The sequence below is a fragment of the Gossypium hirsutum genome, chromosome A12 (genome assembly GCF_007990345.1).
Source record: "Gossypium hirsutum isolate 1008001.06 chromosome A12, Gossypium_hirsutum_v2.1, whole genome shotgun sequence".
Taxonomy (NCBI): domain Eukaryota; kingdom Viridiplantae; phylum Streptophyta; class Magnoliopsida; order Malvales; family Malvaceae; genus Gossypium; species Gossypium hirsutum.
This window is the reverse complement of record NC_053435.1, coordinates 86,803,786-86,823,023: the sequence shown is the minus strand read 5'-3', so window position 1 is coordinate 86,823,023 and position 19,238 is coordinate 86,803,786. Positions and strand designations below refer to the sequence as shown.

The 19,238-nt window shown below is 38.0% G+C and overlaps 1 protein-coding gene across 1 annotated transcript; it reads right to left on the bottom strand.

Annotated features, from left to right (window-relative positions):
* Nucleotides 1-5,906: 5,906 nt before the first annotated feature.
* On the bottom strand, nt 5,907-7,382 carry LOC107938053 (protein MAIN-LIKE 1-like). The gene is made up of 4 exons (XM_016871088.1): nt 7,329-7,382; nt 6,500-7,104; nt 6,327-6,408; nt 5,907-6,125 (listed from the first exon to the last, which is right to left on the bottom strand). Exons 1-4 carry the CDS (start codon nt 7,380-7,382, stop codon nt 5,907-5,909), a joined length of 960 nt encoding a protein of 319 aa, XP_016726577.1.
* Between the last annotated feature and the right edge of the window lie 11,856 nt (nt 7,383-19,238).

Here is a 19,238-nt window from a genome sequence, read left to right as displayed (position 1 = left end):
GCAAATCAATACGTATGACAGAAGATCATCGAAAACTTGATTCTAAAACTATCTGTACGTGTATCATGCCAATGGTGAAGGACATGCCAACCATTAAAGTTTTGGTATTGATTGTCGAAATGCAGGCACGATTTCAGTATCGGGTATCATATCAAAAGGTGTGGATAGCTAAACAGATGACAATGGAGCAATTTTATAGGGATTTCGATGCGTCGAATAACGAGCTACAGGGATGGATAGCCGCTATACGGGAGTACATATCGGGGACTATCATTGAGTTACAGACACGACCTTATTACTGCCCGGATGACCAACTACAGTCAGGAAAAAGAAGTTTCCATCTAATGTTCTAGACGTTTGATCCATGTGTGCGCACATTTCTCCACTGCAAGTCGTTTGTGCAAGTGGATGAGACCTGGTTATATGGAAAATATACACAGATCTTACTTCTTGCAGTTGCTCAATACGGTAATAGGAACGTCCTCCCAATAGCATTTTCCATCGTAGATAAGGAGAACATGGAATTGTGGGAATTCTTCCTTACCAACCTGCAGAGGTATGTTATTAGCAACGATAATATTTACATCATCTCCGATAGAGGGAAAGGATTAATTGTCGCCATTAGGCGTTTCGGTGTATCATGGAGATCCGTTTACTGCATCCCATACATCGCGGCTAACTTCCATCGAGATTATAAGAATGCGGACTGGAAGAGACAAGTTGTGAAAATGGGTAAATGATTACGTTGTCTTTTCAATATAAGTTTTAATGTTTTAGGGCAATACTATAACTTATCTTTTCTTAATACATATACAGCGCACGAGCTAGAGCCACACATTTTCTGCCAAAAAATGACTCGACTTGAGAGTAACATGGAGGGTCAAACAAGCACATCTTTCCGACAGTGGTTGGGTATTATGGAACCATTGCAATGGGCTCAAACTTTTGACGAGGGCTTTCGTTATGGTCAAATGACCACAAACTTAATGGAAGGGGTCAACACTGTGTTGTTGAAAACACGACATCTTTCAATTTTATTTATCTTCTCGGCTACATTCTACAGGTTAACTACCTTGATGCCTGTAACACCCCGAATTTGGGCCTAGAAGTATTGAGCCTTGAGTGTGGGTCCATAAGGAGGTTGTATTTAGGTATTTAATTGTGCAATGAAATGACACAATTAAATGTCTGCTTTAGTGGTTAATGACCCTAAGAAGTGTTGAAGAAATCTTGGGTTCAAACCTGGGCTTTAGCAAAAATTTTGGTATTAAGTGAAAAAAACCTGGATGCTTGGATGAGGGCCTTTTAAATTATTGTGTTAAATAAATGACACAAGGAAGCTTGTAGTCTAACGGTTGTGGCATCATTAAGGTTGTATAGGAGCCTGGGTTCAAGCCTTGGCTCTTGCAATTTATTTTGGTTTTTTTAAGGGAACTTAGACTTTGGCCTTTAGACCTTATAATTAATTGGGGATAAAATATGACACAAAAAGAGCCTATGGTGAAGTGGCAAGGTGGCATCATAGAATTGGAAAGGAGGTCCAGGGTTCGAAACTCATGTCAATCAAAGAGCATTTATTTTGGTAACAGTGAGCGGCAAGAGTTGGTGTTGAATTTGAACTCTGATGTTGGAGGGATCCCACATTAGGAAGCTAACATAAGAGGGGATGCGAAGCTGGCTTTAAATAGAGAGAACTATGAGGAGAGTAGAGGTACCTTTCTTGGTTGATCCCTTTCGCTTTATGGCGTGCTCGTTTGGGTTGGGCATCGGCTAAGAGTGCTCGGAGCGTGGATTAACTCCAGTCGCCAATTAGGTGTGTATTTCTCACTACTCTAGCTATAGGATGGCTACTTCGGGCCGCGATGGGCCGAAAGGGGTCATGTGGGCCCAATGGGCCTACGGGCCCAATTGGATAAGTTGTTTGATTATGTAGTAAATATTGGACTAGGCTAGGTGAATCTCATATCTGTGGCTAGTTTTGGGCTAAAAGGGTCACACGAGTGTGTGGGCCTATTTGGGCCGAGAATAGGCTTTAGGCCCATTTGTATTGTTATCCCTGTTTAGAATACTTTAGTTTACCAAATTACTGAAATGCCCTCAATTTGTAAAATTACCGTTTACCCTCGATTTACAGAATTACCGTTTTACCCTCGATTTATAGAATTACCATTTTACCCTCGGTTTATAGAATTATCATTTTACCCTCGATTTAAAGAATTACCGTTTTACCTTCGATTTACAGAATTACCGTTTTACCTTCGATTTACAGAATTACCGTTTTACCCTCGATTTACAGACTTACCGTTTTACCCTCAATTTACAGAATTACCATTTTACCCTCGATTTGCAAAATTACTAAAATACCCTTGGTTTACAAAATTACCAAAATACCCTCGATCAGTAAAATTACCAAAATACCCCTAGTTTGTAAAATTACCAAAATACCCCTGGCTTCTAAAATTACCAAAATACCCCTGATTTGTGAAATTATCGAAATACTCTTGATTTGTAAAATATCGAAATACCCTTGTAAGGTAGAATTACCGAAATACCCCTATAGGGTAGAATTACTGAAATAACCCTGTAGGGTAGAATTATCGAAATACCCCTATATGGTAGAATTACCGAGATACCCTTGTGGGGTAAAAATTACCATTTTGCCCCTAGGGTGTTAAATGACTGTTTTGCCCTTGTGGGCAAGTGACTGACTTGGACTGTGTGGTTGACGGATTTGATTGTGAATATATGTTGGTGATATGAATGACTTAACTGTGATTGTTTGATTCAAATATGGGCATGACATTCTGCATGGGTTGGGTTTTATAAATAGAGGAAGTGCTAAAAGGGCTATGCCCCAGTTTACCGAAAAGGGCTTTGCCCCAGTTTATCAAAAAGGGCTTTGCCCCAGTTATTAAAAGAGGCTAGGCCTCCAGTTATATGATAAAGCAGCTATGCTACCAGTGGAAAGTTTGGTTGGGTGGGTTGAGTTATTCCCCACATGGAGAGCTTGGTTGGTACGGGTGAAGAGTAGCGGATGGTGGGTTGAGTAGTCTCCCCAAATGGGCTTGCATACATTCATTAGTATTTCATGTGATAGTGAAATGGGCCTATGGGCCATATAGTTTACAGTAAAGGCTTCGGCCGAGTGATATGATTTATGAAAAGGCTTCGGCCTAGTAACTGTTAAACGAAAGGCTTCGGCCCAGTATATGTCGAGAATGAATAGGGCTTTGGCCCAGATTGTATTGATACCGTGTTATTCACTGTTTGTTTGTTATTGGGATTACACACTGAGTTTTCGTAAACTCACCCCGTTTCTAACTGTGCAGGTAATCCCTAAGCTTAGATGGTTTGGAGCTGCGAGGGACTCGGAGATGGCCACACTACTGTTTCTGTTTCTTTTAATTGCAATTAGATTTCGTTTTGGGTTTTTAAATTATGTAATAAGGCCGTAGATGGGTTTTAATTTTTAATTTGGATTGTGATTTCTTACACTAAACTGCTAGTCTAGGAAAACTCAAGATTTCAAAATGGCATGATTTTTCTAAGGAACACGAGCTTCTAACAACAAAGTTTTCAAAATGCTTCCGCGATTTTAAATGAGGTAATATACCAAAGGCAAAAAAATTGGTAAAAGTTTTGATGAGAACTTTAGTTTAATAATAATAAAGGAATTTAGATTCAGTAATGGATTTTCCCCGGAAAGATCAAATTTGAAAAATGGTTTGATGTGACGCACCAGATTCAGTCATAACGTCTAGGCCGGGTTTGGGGTGTTACAGATGCCAAGAATAGGTCAGCAACAAGTCAACCAGATAGAGGCGAGACACGTGTTTGTCGAAGATGTCAGGGATGCAATGGTTACAAACTGTCGGATGGCGAGGTCGATGAATATAGAAATATATTCATGCCGCCTTGAAACATTTCGTGTTACGGAGACCATTAGTCGTCGACCCGGTATACCACTTAGGTCTTATGGAGCAGATCTCCGGAACAGATAATGTGATTGCAGGAGATTCCAAACACTTCATTAGCCATGTGCGCATGTCGTGGCAGCGTGTGCTTACCTTAATGTTGAACAATTTGTCGATGATGTATACACACTCGAGTGCACGTTATGTGTCGGGAAAATGAGTTCCCCGTCCTGCCTGACCTGTCTACGTGAGAGTTGCCTCGGATAATTTTCGAGCTTGTCCAAGACAGAGGGCTACGCAGGAATCCGAGAGGTCGTCCGCAATCATCCAGAATCCGTAATGAAATGGATATTAAGGAGAAATCCGATGGTAAGCATTATGGATTGTGCAAGTTAGCTGGTCATAATCAGAGTAAATGCCCGCAGTGAAACTATCATGTTGGACAATCGTCACGATCGGGTAGGAATTGAGCTTATGTTGTAATGTATTTAATTTATATATGAATAAATAAACAGTGGAATTATATACATTAAGGATGTGGAATGTAGAGGAGGAGGAGGCTAAATATATATATATATGAATAATCAGCTAGCATGGATTTATATTAAATGGATAATTTGCATGTTTTAGACTCAGAGACTAAATTGAATAAAAGTAAAACTTTAGGGGTAATTTTGTTAAAATGTCAAAAATGACCAAATTGAGTGAAATGAATTATTTTATTGTCTAAATTAATAAATTGAATGAAATTATTAAATTAGATCAAGATCGGTTGAAAAATCGAGAAAAGTAAAAAATTACCAAAATGCCCCTGAATCTTGGTATTTCTGCAATTTAGCCAGGTAAGTTCGTGTAACCTAATTATGTGAATAAGGAAATACGAGTTGATGGTACATGAAATATTGATATAATGAATTAACTGATTTATGTTTATGAAGAAACGATAAGAAAATGATATTTATCATGACATGTAAATATGTGATTATCTTTGCTACGTTGATACAAGGAAATTAAGTATGTTGAGATGAGTAATAAATTCAAGTAAGACACGTCGAGAAAAATAAGTATGTTTAAGGGACAATATGTTTGATTTTAATTGGTTCCAAATATGAGTGCTGATGAAATAAAATGTCTGATAAATGAATTTGTAACTCCGATAATGCTCTGTAACTCTATTCCGATGACAGATTCAGGTTAGAGGCGTTACATTTAGTTGTAATGTATTTAATGTTTGTTCCAATTTATATTACAAGACTAAGTATGTTACAAGTTTTAGTGTTTTAATGTTCAAAATGTCCAAATTAATGTAATTTACGTTATGGTCAAATTTTGTTCCTCTTTTTAAAGTTCCAATTAATCTAATTAAATATATACAAAAAAATAAAAACTTTTTAATATTAAAACCCAAGAAACCCCTAAAATTGATGGTTTGATGGTGTGGCCTAGGGGTATATTTCTGCGAAGCTCGACATTTACATTGTGGGTGATTGAGACGACCAACATCCTCTTCAATCGCAGGTGAGGGTGTTTGATACATGGAAGAAAAATCATATGGCTCGAATGACATCAATGAACTTGAGTCGAGAGGAGTGACATGCTGCGGTGGATACAACCCAAGAGGAGTGGAGTACTGCGGTGGATACGGACTGGGAGTAGTGCTGTACTGCAGTGGATACTGGCTGGGAGAAGTGTTGTGCTGCTGTAGATACGACCCAAAGATATCAAACCCGTAATTGTATCTGCCCCCTGACGAGCTCGAGAAATAGTCATTGCCCAGCAAATTCTGATGATAAGAAGTATCAGCCAAATGTGAATGCGATCGCTTGGACTCGGGCTCCAGCTGTGGCTCGGGCTCGACATCTGGCTCTGACTCGGGCTTTATATCAGCCACTGGCTCGTATGCCCCAGGTTGCTGCATGTGCAGGGGGACTACAGTCGACAGCCCACCAAGTAAATATGGCTTTCCCATACTAGAATATCATTGTATGTACTCTAACGATGGTTGCAAATCGGAAGACATATCCATCTGAGGTCTTCGAGCCATCTGATTATCCCACACCGTAATATATTTTCTGTGCACAACCCCTTAATGGCTTCCATGTTTTCCTCTCTTGTTGATGCCGTGAACCTTTCCCACATGCATCGGCGGATCCGGTATATACTGGATGCAACCAAACTGTCGTAGTACTCAATCCCCGTGGTACCACTCGACTACATTGAAATTGATAATTGGTGCGTTAGTGTACCACAATTGAGAATTAACGTAGGTAGACAAGGGTATAATAGCTACAATTTCTGGTCTACGATATGGCATCCATATAAACTGCATGATTAATACCATGGTTAAAATTTAACACAGTTCGAGTAAGATATACAAAGTAATTACATGTCACGAATATTGGAATAGCTTACCCCTTCCCCAGCATGTTGTTCAGTCATCAGACGATATATCAGGATAGTGTACAACCTCCAGATACCTGGATAAATACTCCATCTATGAAAACAATTTTCAAGTAAATATAGTATCGTTAGAATAGTATCATTATAAAGAAATTGTCAATTAATAACAAGTTAAATTTTATCACCTGTTAACTAGTGGAAATACGTATGGTTGGTGACTAACCGATGCCAAGAATGGCATCCGATAAAGAGCCCATGACTGCAACAATACAAGGCATCTGCCTATGTCTACGACATCAGGCTTTGTCGTCCGACAAAGCTCACGATACAATATAGCCAGAACTGCGGAACCCCAACTATACAAGTGAACATTACACAAATCAGCTAATAAAGGTAAATACTGGAGATGAACCCTGTTGTTGTTCGCATTGGGCATCAGTACACCCCCTATAATATGCATAATGTACGCTCGAGCTGCACACATCAACTCTTCTTCGGTGGCATTAACTGATAAATGCTCAAAATTGGCTTTCAGCCATGTAAATTTCAAATCCGAAAAATTGGACTCATTATTGTCGGGTGAGGCTCCTAGTAGGCTATAACAAAGTGCAGCTGGCTCAACTATCGCACTTACGCCCGTTACGGCACTCCCGTCGATTGGGAGCCCAAAGTGCAATGCAACATCCTCTAGAGTGATCGTGCACTCCCCACATGGCAAATGAAAAGTGTGGGTCTCCGGGTGCCAACGCTCGACCAATGCGGATATTAAATCGTACCGCAAATCGAACGTCTAGGTCAATGCTGTTGACCCAAATCCAACTAGCTCCAAGTAGGGCATCAGTCGTGTATCCGGGGAATATCCTAAACCATTCACCTGGCCCCTTAATGCGCAGTACGGGCCCTGCCCTGACAGCGTTAAATTACGGAAAATAGTTATAATAACATAATTTATTTCCTTCAATTACGTAGATCTTTTTTTAATGGACCCGTGATTAACAAATAACAATATATTACCATATTATTAACTGTGTCAGATATGTGAGGATCTTTCCTAATCAATGAAGCCATTGCAATGCCTGCAATTTCAAAATTAATTTCAATTATTAATTTTAATGTTTGATGGATTTTAAATATTTATCAAAATAACTAAATTTTATATATTACTTTTAATTACAAAAAAATACCAAACAGTTTTTTCGACAACATATTTTTTGCTATCATACATTAAAAAATAAATATATCAAACTCAAATACAAATATTATTATTATTTTAAAATGATAATAAGTAAAATATTTTGTTTTAAAATATAATATATATACCTGGCATGTAGTTCAATATATTTTAAATTAATTTTTATTTAATAATAATGTAAGTGATGCAATAATAATTAAAAAACATGATAAGTAACATTGCTCAATATTATTTTAAAATATATTATAATATGTAATTAAATTCCTTGAGAAATAAAAAAGATGGGAAAATAAGTAGGGGTTATGTTGCAATATTCTTTTTTTTAGGTGATTTTGACCCTTTGTTGATATTTTTTTTTATTTTCGAATTTTATTTTTTAAAATATACTATTTTCGTATTTTATTTTTATATTATTTTAGTCCATAATGTTTTAAATGTATTATTTAAGTATTTTTTATATTAATTTAATAAATATCCCTGATTTTGGCCCTTTATTGGTATTTTTTTATTTTCAGATTTTATTTTTTAAAATATACTATTTTTGTATTTTATTTTTATATTATTTTAGTACATAATGTTCCAAATGCATTATTTAAGTGTTTTTTTATATTAATTTAATAAATAACCCTAATTTTGGCACTTTGTTGGTATTTTTTATTTTATTTTTTAAAATATACTATTTTTGTATTTTATTTTTTATATTAATTTAGTAAATAACCCTGATTTTGGTCTTTTGTTTGTATTTTTTAAATTTTCAGATTTTATTTTTTAAAATATATTATTTTCGTATTTTATTTTTATATTATTTTAGTAAAAAATCCGCCAGCACCACTCTCCTCCAAAAAGTTATTTTTTCGTATTTAATTTGTTTTCATATTTTATTCTTTCATTAAGATATTTTTTTAGCATTTTATTTTTTATACTATTTTTGTAAAAGGTTTAAAACCCCATCATATAAAAAATAAAAAAATTAAAATAATCAGAATATAAATGCCAAATAAATTTTATAAAAAATATATCTAATCAACCTAAAACACACTTAATAAATAAATTACATAAAATAATAATAAAACATTCTTTGCACATAACATACATAGGCTTTTTTACTTCAATAAAAATTAAAAATAAATTAGGAATGAATGAAAATATAAAATAAATACAATATACCTTAATATCTCTTTTTAACCAAATTATTTACTTAAATTACCCTTAAATACTCAATTTATAAAATAACCTTTTTTTTTTTACTTCTTTTTCTTTCTTTTTCCTTTCCTCCCTCTTCTTCTCCTTTTCTTTTTCTTTTTCGTTTTTCTTCCCTCACCAATGTCGCATCCTTCTTCTTCTCTTCTTCTCTTCTTTTCTTCTTCTCTTCTTCTCTTCTTTTCTTCTTCTCCTTCTTTCTTCCCGAAATGAACTTTGGGGACCATATATTATGGTCCCCAAACAAAGAAAAAACAAAACCCCTGCATGAGGAGTCTAATCACCCGGTGTCACCTCTGCCACCGACACCATAGGTGCCGCCTGTGGCAGGCCCACCACCTGTGCCGCCTATCAACTTTTTCTGTTTTGTGTTTCTATTTTGTGTTACAATTTTTTTCAGCTTTTATATTTTTTTACTGTTTCTGTTTTTTTTACTGTTGGTGGCAGAAAAACCAGGGTGGTCACGCCACTGCCAAAGGCGGCACCACCCTAAATGTACCATTTTGGTACATAATTTTTGTTGGGTACCATTTAGGTTGTTGACACCATTTTTTGATTGAAAAACGGGGTCGACTTGGGTTTTGAAAAGTGAAACGGGAGTCGCCACCAATCCTTTTTTATGAGGTGTGATTGGATCACCTTGAAAAGTGGTTGTTTTTTTTTATAAACGGTTTGATTTTCTTAAAACAACAGGTTTGGTCCACGCAATTCAGAAAAACGGGTTCGGGAGTCGGTTACGCACGAGGAAGGATTAGCACCCTCGATACGCCCAAAATTGGTACCTTAGTTGATTACTTAATGTCTTAATGTCGAAAATTGAGAATTTAAAAGAATTTTAAAAATACGATCCTTTTATTAAAATGTTAAAAATTTTCAAGAAAAGGAGGATATTTCACGTTATTCGAGAAAAAGAATCATATTCAGTAAGTTAGAATACAATATCTCAAATTCTCGATACGCGAATGAAAAAGTTTATTTAAGAAATTTTAGCCGTCTTGAATTTAAAAATGAGATCATAACCAGTAAGTTAGGATGCGATCCCTTTTTTAAATTTCGAGATCATTTAAAACTTGATTTTGAAAAGATTCGTGTATTTTAGATTCATCGAGAAAATCGAAACCCAGTAAGTTAGGGCACGATTTTCTCGAATCCAAACACAAAATGCCATTTTAAAAAATTGTTACATCAAGTGAGATAAAACACAAAATCATGGTGAAAGCAAATTACATTTTTATGCATGGTAAATAATAAAAAGTCAACAAAGTAAAAAATAAACAAACAAGAATAAAGACATTTAAGCAAATAATAACGAACATGTAGATAAATAAATAAATCAACATGAAATGATAATTATAATAATGAATAAAATGGTGATATATATATGTATGTATGTTAGAAACAAATTATACGGGGTAAAAACATAAAGTTAAATACAAAAAGAAGTATATATAATTATAAAATACATGTATATACATAAATAAGGAAATAGAAATGCTCATAAAATAAAAATAAAATATTCGTATGCACGTGTATTATATTGTATATGCGTAGGTATAATATTATGTAGTATATGTATATAAATATAGATATTAAATAAATAAAAAGCAGGATAGATATAAAAAATATTGAATATATATAATATAATATTATTATTAGATAAATATTAAAGTTTATAAATATAGATTCGTAATAATTTTAGACATATATATTATAGTATATAAGCACATATATATAAATAATAATAATATAATAATAAAAATAAATAAATGAGCAAAAAGAAAAAAAACATGATTAAAAGGGACTTAAATCGAAATAAGACAAAGTTTCTGGGCCGATTTAAAAATAAAAATAAAAAAGGCGGAGGGACCTAATTGCAAGCGCGCGTAAAAAAGGGGGACCGAAAGGGTAATTAAACCCTCAATGTCAAAACGACGCCGTTCCAGGGAGGAGGGCGCAGATGGTCGAAGGACCAAATCGAAAAACAAACTAAAATAGTGGGCCAATTTGCAAAAATTAAAAAAGATTAAATTAAAAATAATTAAAACTACGGAGGGGCTAAACGAGCAATTAGCCCCTTCGCAAAGAAAACACGCGGATCCTCCTGGTAATGGGTCGGGTCGATCCGATCCAAAGCAAAACGACGCCGTTTTGGGCGTTATGGAGCTGGGCCAAAACGGCGTCGTTTCACACGCCTATATATTCAAAAATTTTCCCAAAAAATTTCATTTCTTCTTTCTTTTTTCAAAAAAAAACCCCAAAACCTCTCAATCCTCCCCTTTTCTCTCTGAGCGCCGGCCAAGGGTCCGGCCGAGGGCCACCGCACCGGCCGCCGCCCTCCGGCGCCGGCGCCACCGTGTACGGCGGCGGGGAGACCAAAAGTCTCCCTTTTTCTCTCCGATGATTCTCCTCGGCCTCCTGAGCGCTCCGGTGACGTAAAGAAAAGGGTAATAAGCTTCTTTTTTAATCTTTTCTTTATATTTTTGTGTAAAAAATGAAAGAAATAAAATTGTAAAAAAAAATGGCAACAGTAGAGAGGAAAAAAAGGAAAACCGGTCAAAGATTAGTGTTCAACCTTTTTATTTCTCTTCTTTTTGGAAAAACAAGGGCCGAACCCCTTTTACAGTCAATAAACTTGGCTTTTTATATCCAACATTACATGCTTTTCTTTTCATTTTATGGTTGCTGTTCTTTGCGTGTTTTGCAGGTGCTTTGGTGGGAGTGGTTAGTGGTGGTTACTAGAGGAGTGGCGGTAGGTCTGGGCAGGTGGCCGATGGGACAAAGCGATGGCAGAGGGATAGGCACGCGCTAGGCTTGGCTAGGGTTTCCGCCCTAGTCTGACTGGGTTTGGGGCCGGTTGGGCTTATTGGGCGTTTGGGCTCTGCCAATTGGGCTGATTGGGTTAGGCTAGTTGGGCCTGGGTAGTTTTTAGGTTAAAATTTGTTATTGGGCCCTGGGTCAAAAATTGGGCTTGTACAGCTGCCCCTCTTTGCTCGTTGTCGTGTAACGATAACAGAGCAAAGACTAAGAAAGACCAATTTTGTCCAGTCTTTGCCGAGTATTGACTTCTCTTGACGCTTCTTTTCAAGTAACTTTATTCTAGTCCACTGTGTCTTGTTGCGTCGACTCACTCCACTGTAACTTCCAAAAGACAAAACTTGTAGCTTCAATCCACTCTATTGTAGCTTCAGGGAGTAAGGTCCATCATTTTGACCCGCTCCACTGCAACTTCAGGGGGATAAGATTCGTGACTTCAACCTGCTTTACTGCAACTTCAGAGAGACAAGGTTTGTGACTTCGCTTCCATCTATTCTACTACAACTTTAGGGGAATAAGATTAGACATGATAAGAATCACTATCTTCTGTCCGCTCCGCTACAACTTTAGGGAGACACGCCTTATTGTTTTCAGTCTGTTCCACTGCATCTTCAGGGAAATAAGACTTGATGTGATCTACTCTGCTGTAACCTCAGAGAGATAAGATCCTTTAATCCGCTCCACTGTAACTTCGGGGAGATAGGATAGTGTCTTCGATCTGCTCCGCTGTAATCTCAGGGAGATAAGATCTCTTATTTTAATCCGCTCCACTGTAACTTCAGGGAGATAGGATAGTGTCTTCGATCTGCTCCGCTGTAATCTCAGGGAGATAAGATCTCTTGCTTCAATCTGCTCCACTGTAACCTCAAGGAGATAAGATCTGAAATTCTTTGGTCTGTTCCACTGTAATCTCAGGGAGATAAGATCTCTGGCTTCAATCTGCTCCACTGTAACCTCAGGGAGATAAGATCTGAAATTCTTTGGTCTGTTCCACTGTAATCTCAAGGAGATAAGACCTGATGCGATCTTCTCTACTGTAACTTCAGAGAGATAAGATCCTTAATCCGCTCCATTGTAATCTCAAGGAGATAGGATTACTATCCTTGATCTGCTCCGCTGTAATCTTAGGGAGATAAGATCTGAAATTCTTTGGTCTGTTCCACTGTAATCTCAGGGAGATAAGACCTGTATAATAAACCTAATTATGCCTGATGATTAGGATGACATGATCAAAATGAAACAAATGCTCCTAACTTGACATATGTGAATGGTGTTTGCATGAATGCAGAATTTTATTTTTCCGAGAATGATCTCGCTTAGGTTATCACTACTCGAAGTTTATCAAGGTTTTGTGACTGATGTGCTACAACGCCTTCTCGCTTGACTGATTTTCTGAAGAAATATTTAGCCAGACTGTCCCCATTGTAAACCTCAAAGTTATATCCACTGGGACGCCAAAATTTGTACCATCATTCTCTCACAGTAATCTAAGGGTAGAAATGTGTAGCTTTTCCTCTGTCCTCTTTTATCACAATTCGGGGATATAGGATCTGAACCGTTCTGGTTTCCTACACCATTCTCAAGGTGTCGTACCCAAGTCTTATGCGCAAGTGAAGGCTCTCTTCTCCGAGGTAACCTCTTCCTATTGCCTGATGAACATTGCTTGCTTGTTCATTTAAGCTTTGTAATTAACACGACAGCTTGTCATTTTGTTCAATCAATGTTTAGACAACAAAATCTGAAAGAATAGTCTTTAACTTAGACTCTTCCTTCTTAGATTTCCAACCTTTAAAACTTGGTATTTCTAAACAATAGTCATGTTTCAGGTCCCTATATTATTTAGAAATTTTCAGAGTAATATGCAAAACTTCTTTCCTGAAAGTTTATTAGTTCGTTAATCATTATTCCTATGCAACATGTTTGCAAAAAGACCATAACAATGGATAAGAATAAGGCTCGTTCTGATCATACTCAAATAAAACATCGAAGATAGCGAAAGAAAGGTAACAAAGAAGTGGCTTGAGAATGTGCGTTTTCACAAAAGGAAAGGAAGAAAGAAAGAAAATAAAGAAATGTATTTTCAAGAATACACATAAGAACTAGGTGCCCCAGTTATCGCCGCTTGAGTTTCTCTGTACAAACTTTCCGAAGACCCTTCTAAGTTTGACATGTGTTCAGGAGATCTGCAATACTCTGTCAATGTTCCAAGATGTTGCATATCCTTTCTTATTGGTTCAAGTAAAGGAAGATCATCATATCCCCCCGATCAAAATTTGATCCGCTCAAGTCCTGATGTTCCAATCCTGCCCAATACTTGAGTCGCCCTTTTCGGGTTTTCGACTCAAGCCCTCTTTGGTCTCAAAGTGCCCTTTACGGGTTTTCACCTTAGCCTCTCCAAAGTCTCCTTTTTTTTTTTTTAAAGGAAGCAAAGCGCCCTTACGGGTTTTCACTTTGTTCCCTTTCTTTCAAGTGAATATTTCTTGACGGAGTCTGCGTTTACAGGATTTGGTAAACTTTTGCCATCCATCTCGCATAGGATCAAAGCTCCACCGGAAAAGGCCTTCTTTACAACATAAGGGCCTTCCCAATTTGGCATCCATTTTCCTCTAAAATCTTTTTGCATAGGAAGGATCTTTTTTAGTACCAAGTCCCCTTCACGAAATTCTCGGGGGCGAACCTTTTTATTGTAGGCTCGCATCATTCGTTTCTGGTACATTTGCCCATGGTGAATAGCTCTTAGCCTCTTTTTTCTATTAGGTTCAACTGATCGTACCGAGATTGGATCCAATCGGCTTCATCCAACTGTAGCTCAGATAACACCCGTAGAGAAGGGATTTCAATTTCAATGGGTAATACTGCCTCCATTCCATAAACCAGAGAAAAAGGCGTTGCCCCAGTAGAAGTTCTAACAGATGTTGATAGGCAAGGAGAGCAAATGATAACTTCTCATGCCAATCCTTGTAGGTTTCAGTCATTTTCCCCACAATCCTTTTAATGTTTTTATTGGCCGCCTCCACTGCACCATTCATTTTGGGACTATACGGCGATGAGTTATGATGCTTAATTTTAAATTTGCTACAAACTTCAGCTATTGTGCTATTATTCAAGTTCATCGCATTGTCGGATATGATCCTCTCAGGCATCCATATCGACAAATGATCTCCTTCTTCAAGAATTTGCTGACTACTGCTTTTGTGACATTTGCATATGAAGCAGCCTCCACCCACTTGGTAAAGTAATCAATTACTACGAAGATGAAGCGATGCCCATTAGAAGCCTTTGGTGATATTGGCCCAATAACGTCCATACCCCACATGGAAAACGGCCAAGGAGAGGTCATGACGTGAAGAGGTGAAGGAGGCGCGTGTATTTTGTCTCCGTAAATTTGGCATTTGTGGCACTTCCTGGCATGATCAATACAATCTCCTTCCATGGTGGGCCAATAGTACCCAAATCTCATGATCTGTCTGGCCATCGTGAAACCATTGGCGTGCGTCCCACAAATACCCTCATGGACTTCTTCCAAAATTTTCTTGGCTTCCACAGCATCCACACATCTTAACAGTACTTGATCCTTCCTTCTTTTATATAACACTTCTCCATATAAGACATATTCAATGGCTATCTTTCTCAGAGTTCTTTTGTCATTCTCTGTCGCTTGATCAGGGTATTCCTGATTCTTCACATATTGTAAGATACTCCGATACCAAGGACAATCATCTTTTCCCTCCTCCTCAATATTGCAGCAATTGGCCGGGGTCTCAGAGATACTCATCTGAACAGGCCTCATTGCCTCAAGTCTATTCACCTGAATCATCGAAGCTAGAGTAGCTAATGCATCGGCCATTTGGTTTTCCTCCCGTGGGAGGTAATAGAAGGTGATATCGTCAAACTCCTCAGCCAATTCAAGAACTAGTTTTCTATAACCGATTAGCTTAGGATCTCTAGTCTCCCACTCCCCTTTGAGTTGGTATATCACCAACGCTGAATCCCCGTATACTCTCAGTACTTTGATGTTCCGTTCAATGGCTGCACGAATGCCCATAATACATGCTTCATATTCTGCCATGTTATTTGTACAATCGAAGTCCAACTTGCTAGCAACAGGATAATGATCTCCACTTGGGGATACCAAGACTGCCCCAACTCCATTACCCGTAGCATTTGAAGCTCCATCAAAATTTAACTTCCATACGTGATCCATTTGAGGATTTTCTTCAGTATTCGCCACATACATCAAGTCCTCGTTTGTAAAATCGAAATTCAAAGATTCATAGTCCTCCAAGGCTCTACTAGCTAGGAAATCGGCTATTGCACTTCCCTTTATGACCTTTGACTGACATATACTATATCAAATTCTGAGAGCAAGATCTGCCATCTAGCCATTCTCCCGTTCAAAGCAGTCGATTCCATCATATATTTTAAATGATCTAACTTTGAAATCAACCAAGTCGTGTGATACAACATATACTGCCTCAGTCTTCGGGTTGCCCAGATTAGAGCACAACACAACTTCTCAATTGATGAGTACCTCATTTCGCAATCGGTAAATTTCTTACTGAGATAGTATATTGCCCTTTCTTTCTTTCCCGTCTCGTCATGTTGGCCCAATACGCATCCCATGGAATTCTCCAACACTGTCAGATACAATATCAATGGCCTATCTAGACTTGGAGGTGATAAGACTGGAGTATTAGCCAAGTACTGCTTTATCTTATCGAAAGCCCTCTAACACTCTTCATCCCATTCGCCCGGATTATGTTTCTTTAAGAGCCGGAATACTGGATCACATTTCTCTGTCAGTTGTGAGATGAACCGAGCAATGTAATTCAGCCTCCCTAGGAAACCTCGAACCTCCTTCTGAGTGCGTGGGGGAGGTAAATCTCGTATTGCCTTTACTTTGTCTGGGTCAACCTCGATCCCCTTTTTGCTAACTATGAAGCCTAATAACTTCCCTGATCTGGCTCCAAACGTGCATTTGGCTGGGTTAAGCTTGAGCTGAAATTTCTTTAACCTCAAAAATAACCTTTTCAAGACCTGAACATGCTCTTCTTCCGTTCTAGACTTCGCGATCATATCGTCAACATAGACTTCGATCTCCTTGTGCATCATATCGTGAAATAAAGTCACCATAGCTCTTTGATACGTTGCTCCCGCATTCTTCAATCCGAAGGGCATTACCTTGTAACAGAATGTTCCCCATAAGGTAATGAATGTGGTTTTCCTCATGTCTCCAGGTGCATCTTTATTTGATTGTATCCAGAGAAACCGTCCATGAAAGAAAACAATGAATAGCCCGCCGTGTTATCTACCAAAGTATCAATGTGAGGCAGTGGAAAGTTGTCCTTTGGACTAGCCTTGTTTAAATCCCTATAATCCACACACATTCGTACCTTTCCATCTTTTTTGGGAACAGGGACGATGTTGGCTACCCAATCCGAATACTTGACCTCTTGTAAGAACCAGCGTCGAATTGTCTTTTGACTTCTTCTCTTATTTTCAACACAATGTCAGGTCTCATTCTCCTAAGCTTCTGTTGAACGGGTTTACAATCCTCTTTATGGGCAGACGATGCACCACAATGTTAGTACTTAGCCCAGGCATATCTTGGTACGCCACGCGAAAACATCCTTGAACTCTCGAAGCAAATCAATGAGGTCTTGCCTTGTCTTGCGGTGATTTCAGTTCCAATTTTCACCTCCTTTCCATCCTCTAGGCTCACTATTTCTAACGATTCCCTATGAGGTAGGATATGCTTATCCTCTTATTCCATCATTCTTAACAAGTCTGGAGATGCATCATAATCTTCGTCATTTTCAAAGTCGTGGGATCCTCTGAACACCTCTTGCTCAAAAATAGGCTCCGTGTTTGAGGCAGCGTCACTCATGTCATTGATATCTGAAGACCTATGAAGGCATATCAAAGAATATACCAAGAATATAAATTTATGAATATGTTTGTGCAAAAGAATTACAAATGAAAGAATTATTTGTAAGACAATCAACCAAATGAAAAATATAAAAAGAAAAAAATGACTGATCAAGATGAACGTTGACACGTATTTCATTAAAATAATGATATTTAGGCCCAATGCCTATTTCACAAAAAATTTCATATTGTTTCTAGGCCAACAAACAACAGGAATGTTTTGAGCATTACTCTGAATAAGCCCTAAAGACTACAGGGATTTCTTCAGCAGTCCAATTGTTTAGCTCGCTTCCAGGCTCATAAGGGCAGATCTCCAACAAAGCCCTCCTTTCCGTTGCTTCTATGGCGTTGGTATAAACATTTTCCAACATTCCTCCATGCCGCTACCGGACACTCCACATTCAGAATGAATAAATCCTCCCGACACAAAAGATGTAGATATGTGGCGAAAGTTAAAGGCTCACACTTAGCTTCATGTCCATTCAAACGCGCCCTTCTTCTCTCTTGTCTCTTCTCTACTTCTTTCTTCTTCTGCTTCATGTCTGGCTTGTACCCTAAACCAAATTATCAAACTTTTCCTTCGGTATTGGTGCCTCATCCTTCCCTAAGATATTTTCCCAATCCTTTCCCGGGTAAGGCTCCTCTTCCTACCATCAATCGCAATCCCATCTCAGTGGTCCTGGATATTTTCGGTACTGGAATTCTATTTCCCTCGCAATAAACATCGCGTTCACAAATTCTAATGACCGAAAAGAACATTCTAGTGCCTCATCGTTGATGTCCACATAAGGTGCATCGCTAGTCATCATTGCGATAATATCCTCCTCTGCATCTATTGTTACCAATCGATCCTCCGATACCAACTTCACCTTCTGATGTAATGATGAAGGTACTGCCCCTGCTGAGTGTATCCACGGTCTCCCCAATAGACAGTTGTAGGAGGGTTTAATATCCATTACCAAGAAATCCACCTCATAAGTGACTGAGCCAATCCTTAATGGTACCTCAATTCTCCCCATAACCTCTTTTTTGTTCCATCAAATGCCCTTACTATGCTCTGGCATGCTTTCATGTGCGAACTGTCTATTGGTAATCGACTAAGAGTGGACAAAGGCAATACATTTAGTGCAGATCCATTATCAACCAAGGCCCCCGGGAGTGTGTACCTTTGCATCAGACAGTAACATGCAGGGCTTTAGTAGAACCTCTTCCTCCGGATGGTATTTCATCATCACTGAAGAAGATAAAATTGTCAGCACCAATATTGTTGATCAGTCGATCCAGCTTGTTTACCGAAATATCGTCAGCCACATATGTTTCGTTTAGCACCCTTAATAGTGCATTCCGATGTACTCTGAGTTTAAGAGTAAAGCTAATACAGAAATGCGGGCTGGCTGTTTGTGCAGTTGCTCCACAACACTGTATTCACTGTGTTTCAAAAACTTCAAAAACTCCTTTGCCTCCTCTTCTTTTATTGGTTCATTTACCAATGGTTCAACTTCTACTGCTTTCCCTTTCCTCTGTTCTTTCTTCCAATTCTCTTCCCTGGACGACTCTGCTTGAGCGTCATATCTTTTTCCATTGCGCGTGTAAGAACCTATTTCCTGATTTCTTTCTGCTTCTTTTCCCAAAATGGTCACATTACACCCGTAATTCCACGGCACCATTTTGTTATCCCTATAAGAGAAATTTGATGGTTTCTGGATTACAATTTTCGGTGTTACCTGAGCCCTAACCTCATTACCCTTAGGGCGTGAGATAATGACCACAGGATGATTTGGAGCCTTTGT

What these genes read in the sequence shown, in the direction of transcription:
- LOC107938053 (XM_016871088.1), bottom strand. Translation starts at nt 7,382, where the DNA reads ATGGCTTCATTGATTAGGAAAGATCCTCACATATCTGACACAGTTAAT. An exon ending in CTGACACAGTTAATAATATG is followed by an intron (nt 7,105 to 7,328) that starts GTAATATATTGT and finishes GCATTGACCTAG; the next exon opens with ACGTTCGATTTGCGGTACGA. An exon ending in GTATTTCCACTAGTTAACAG is followed by an intron (nt 6,409 to 6,499) that starts GTGATAAAATTT and finishes TTGTTTTCATAG; the next exon opens with ATGGAGTATTTATCCAGGTA.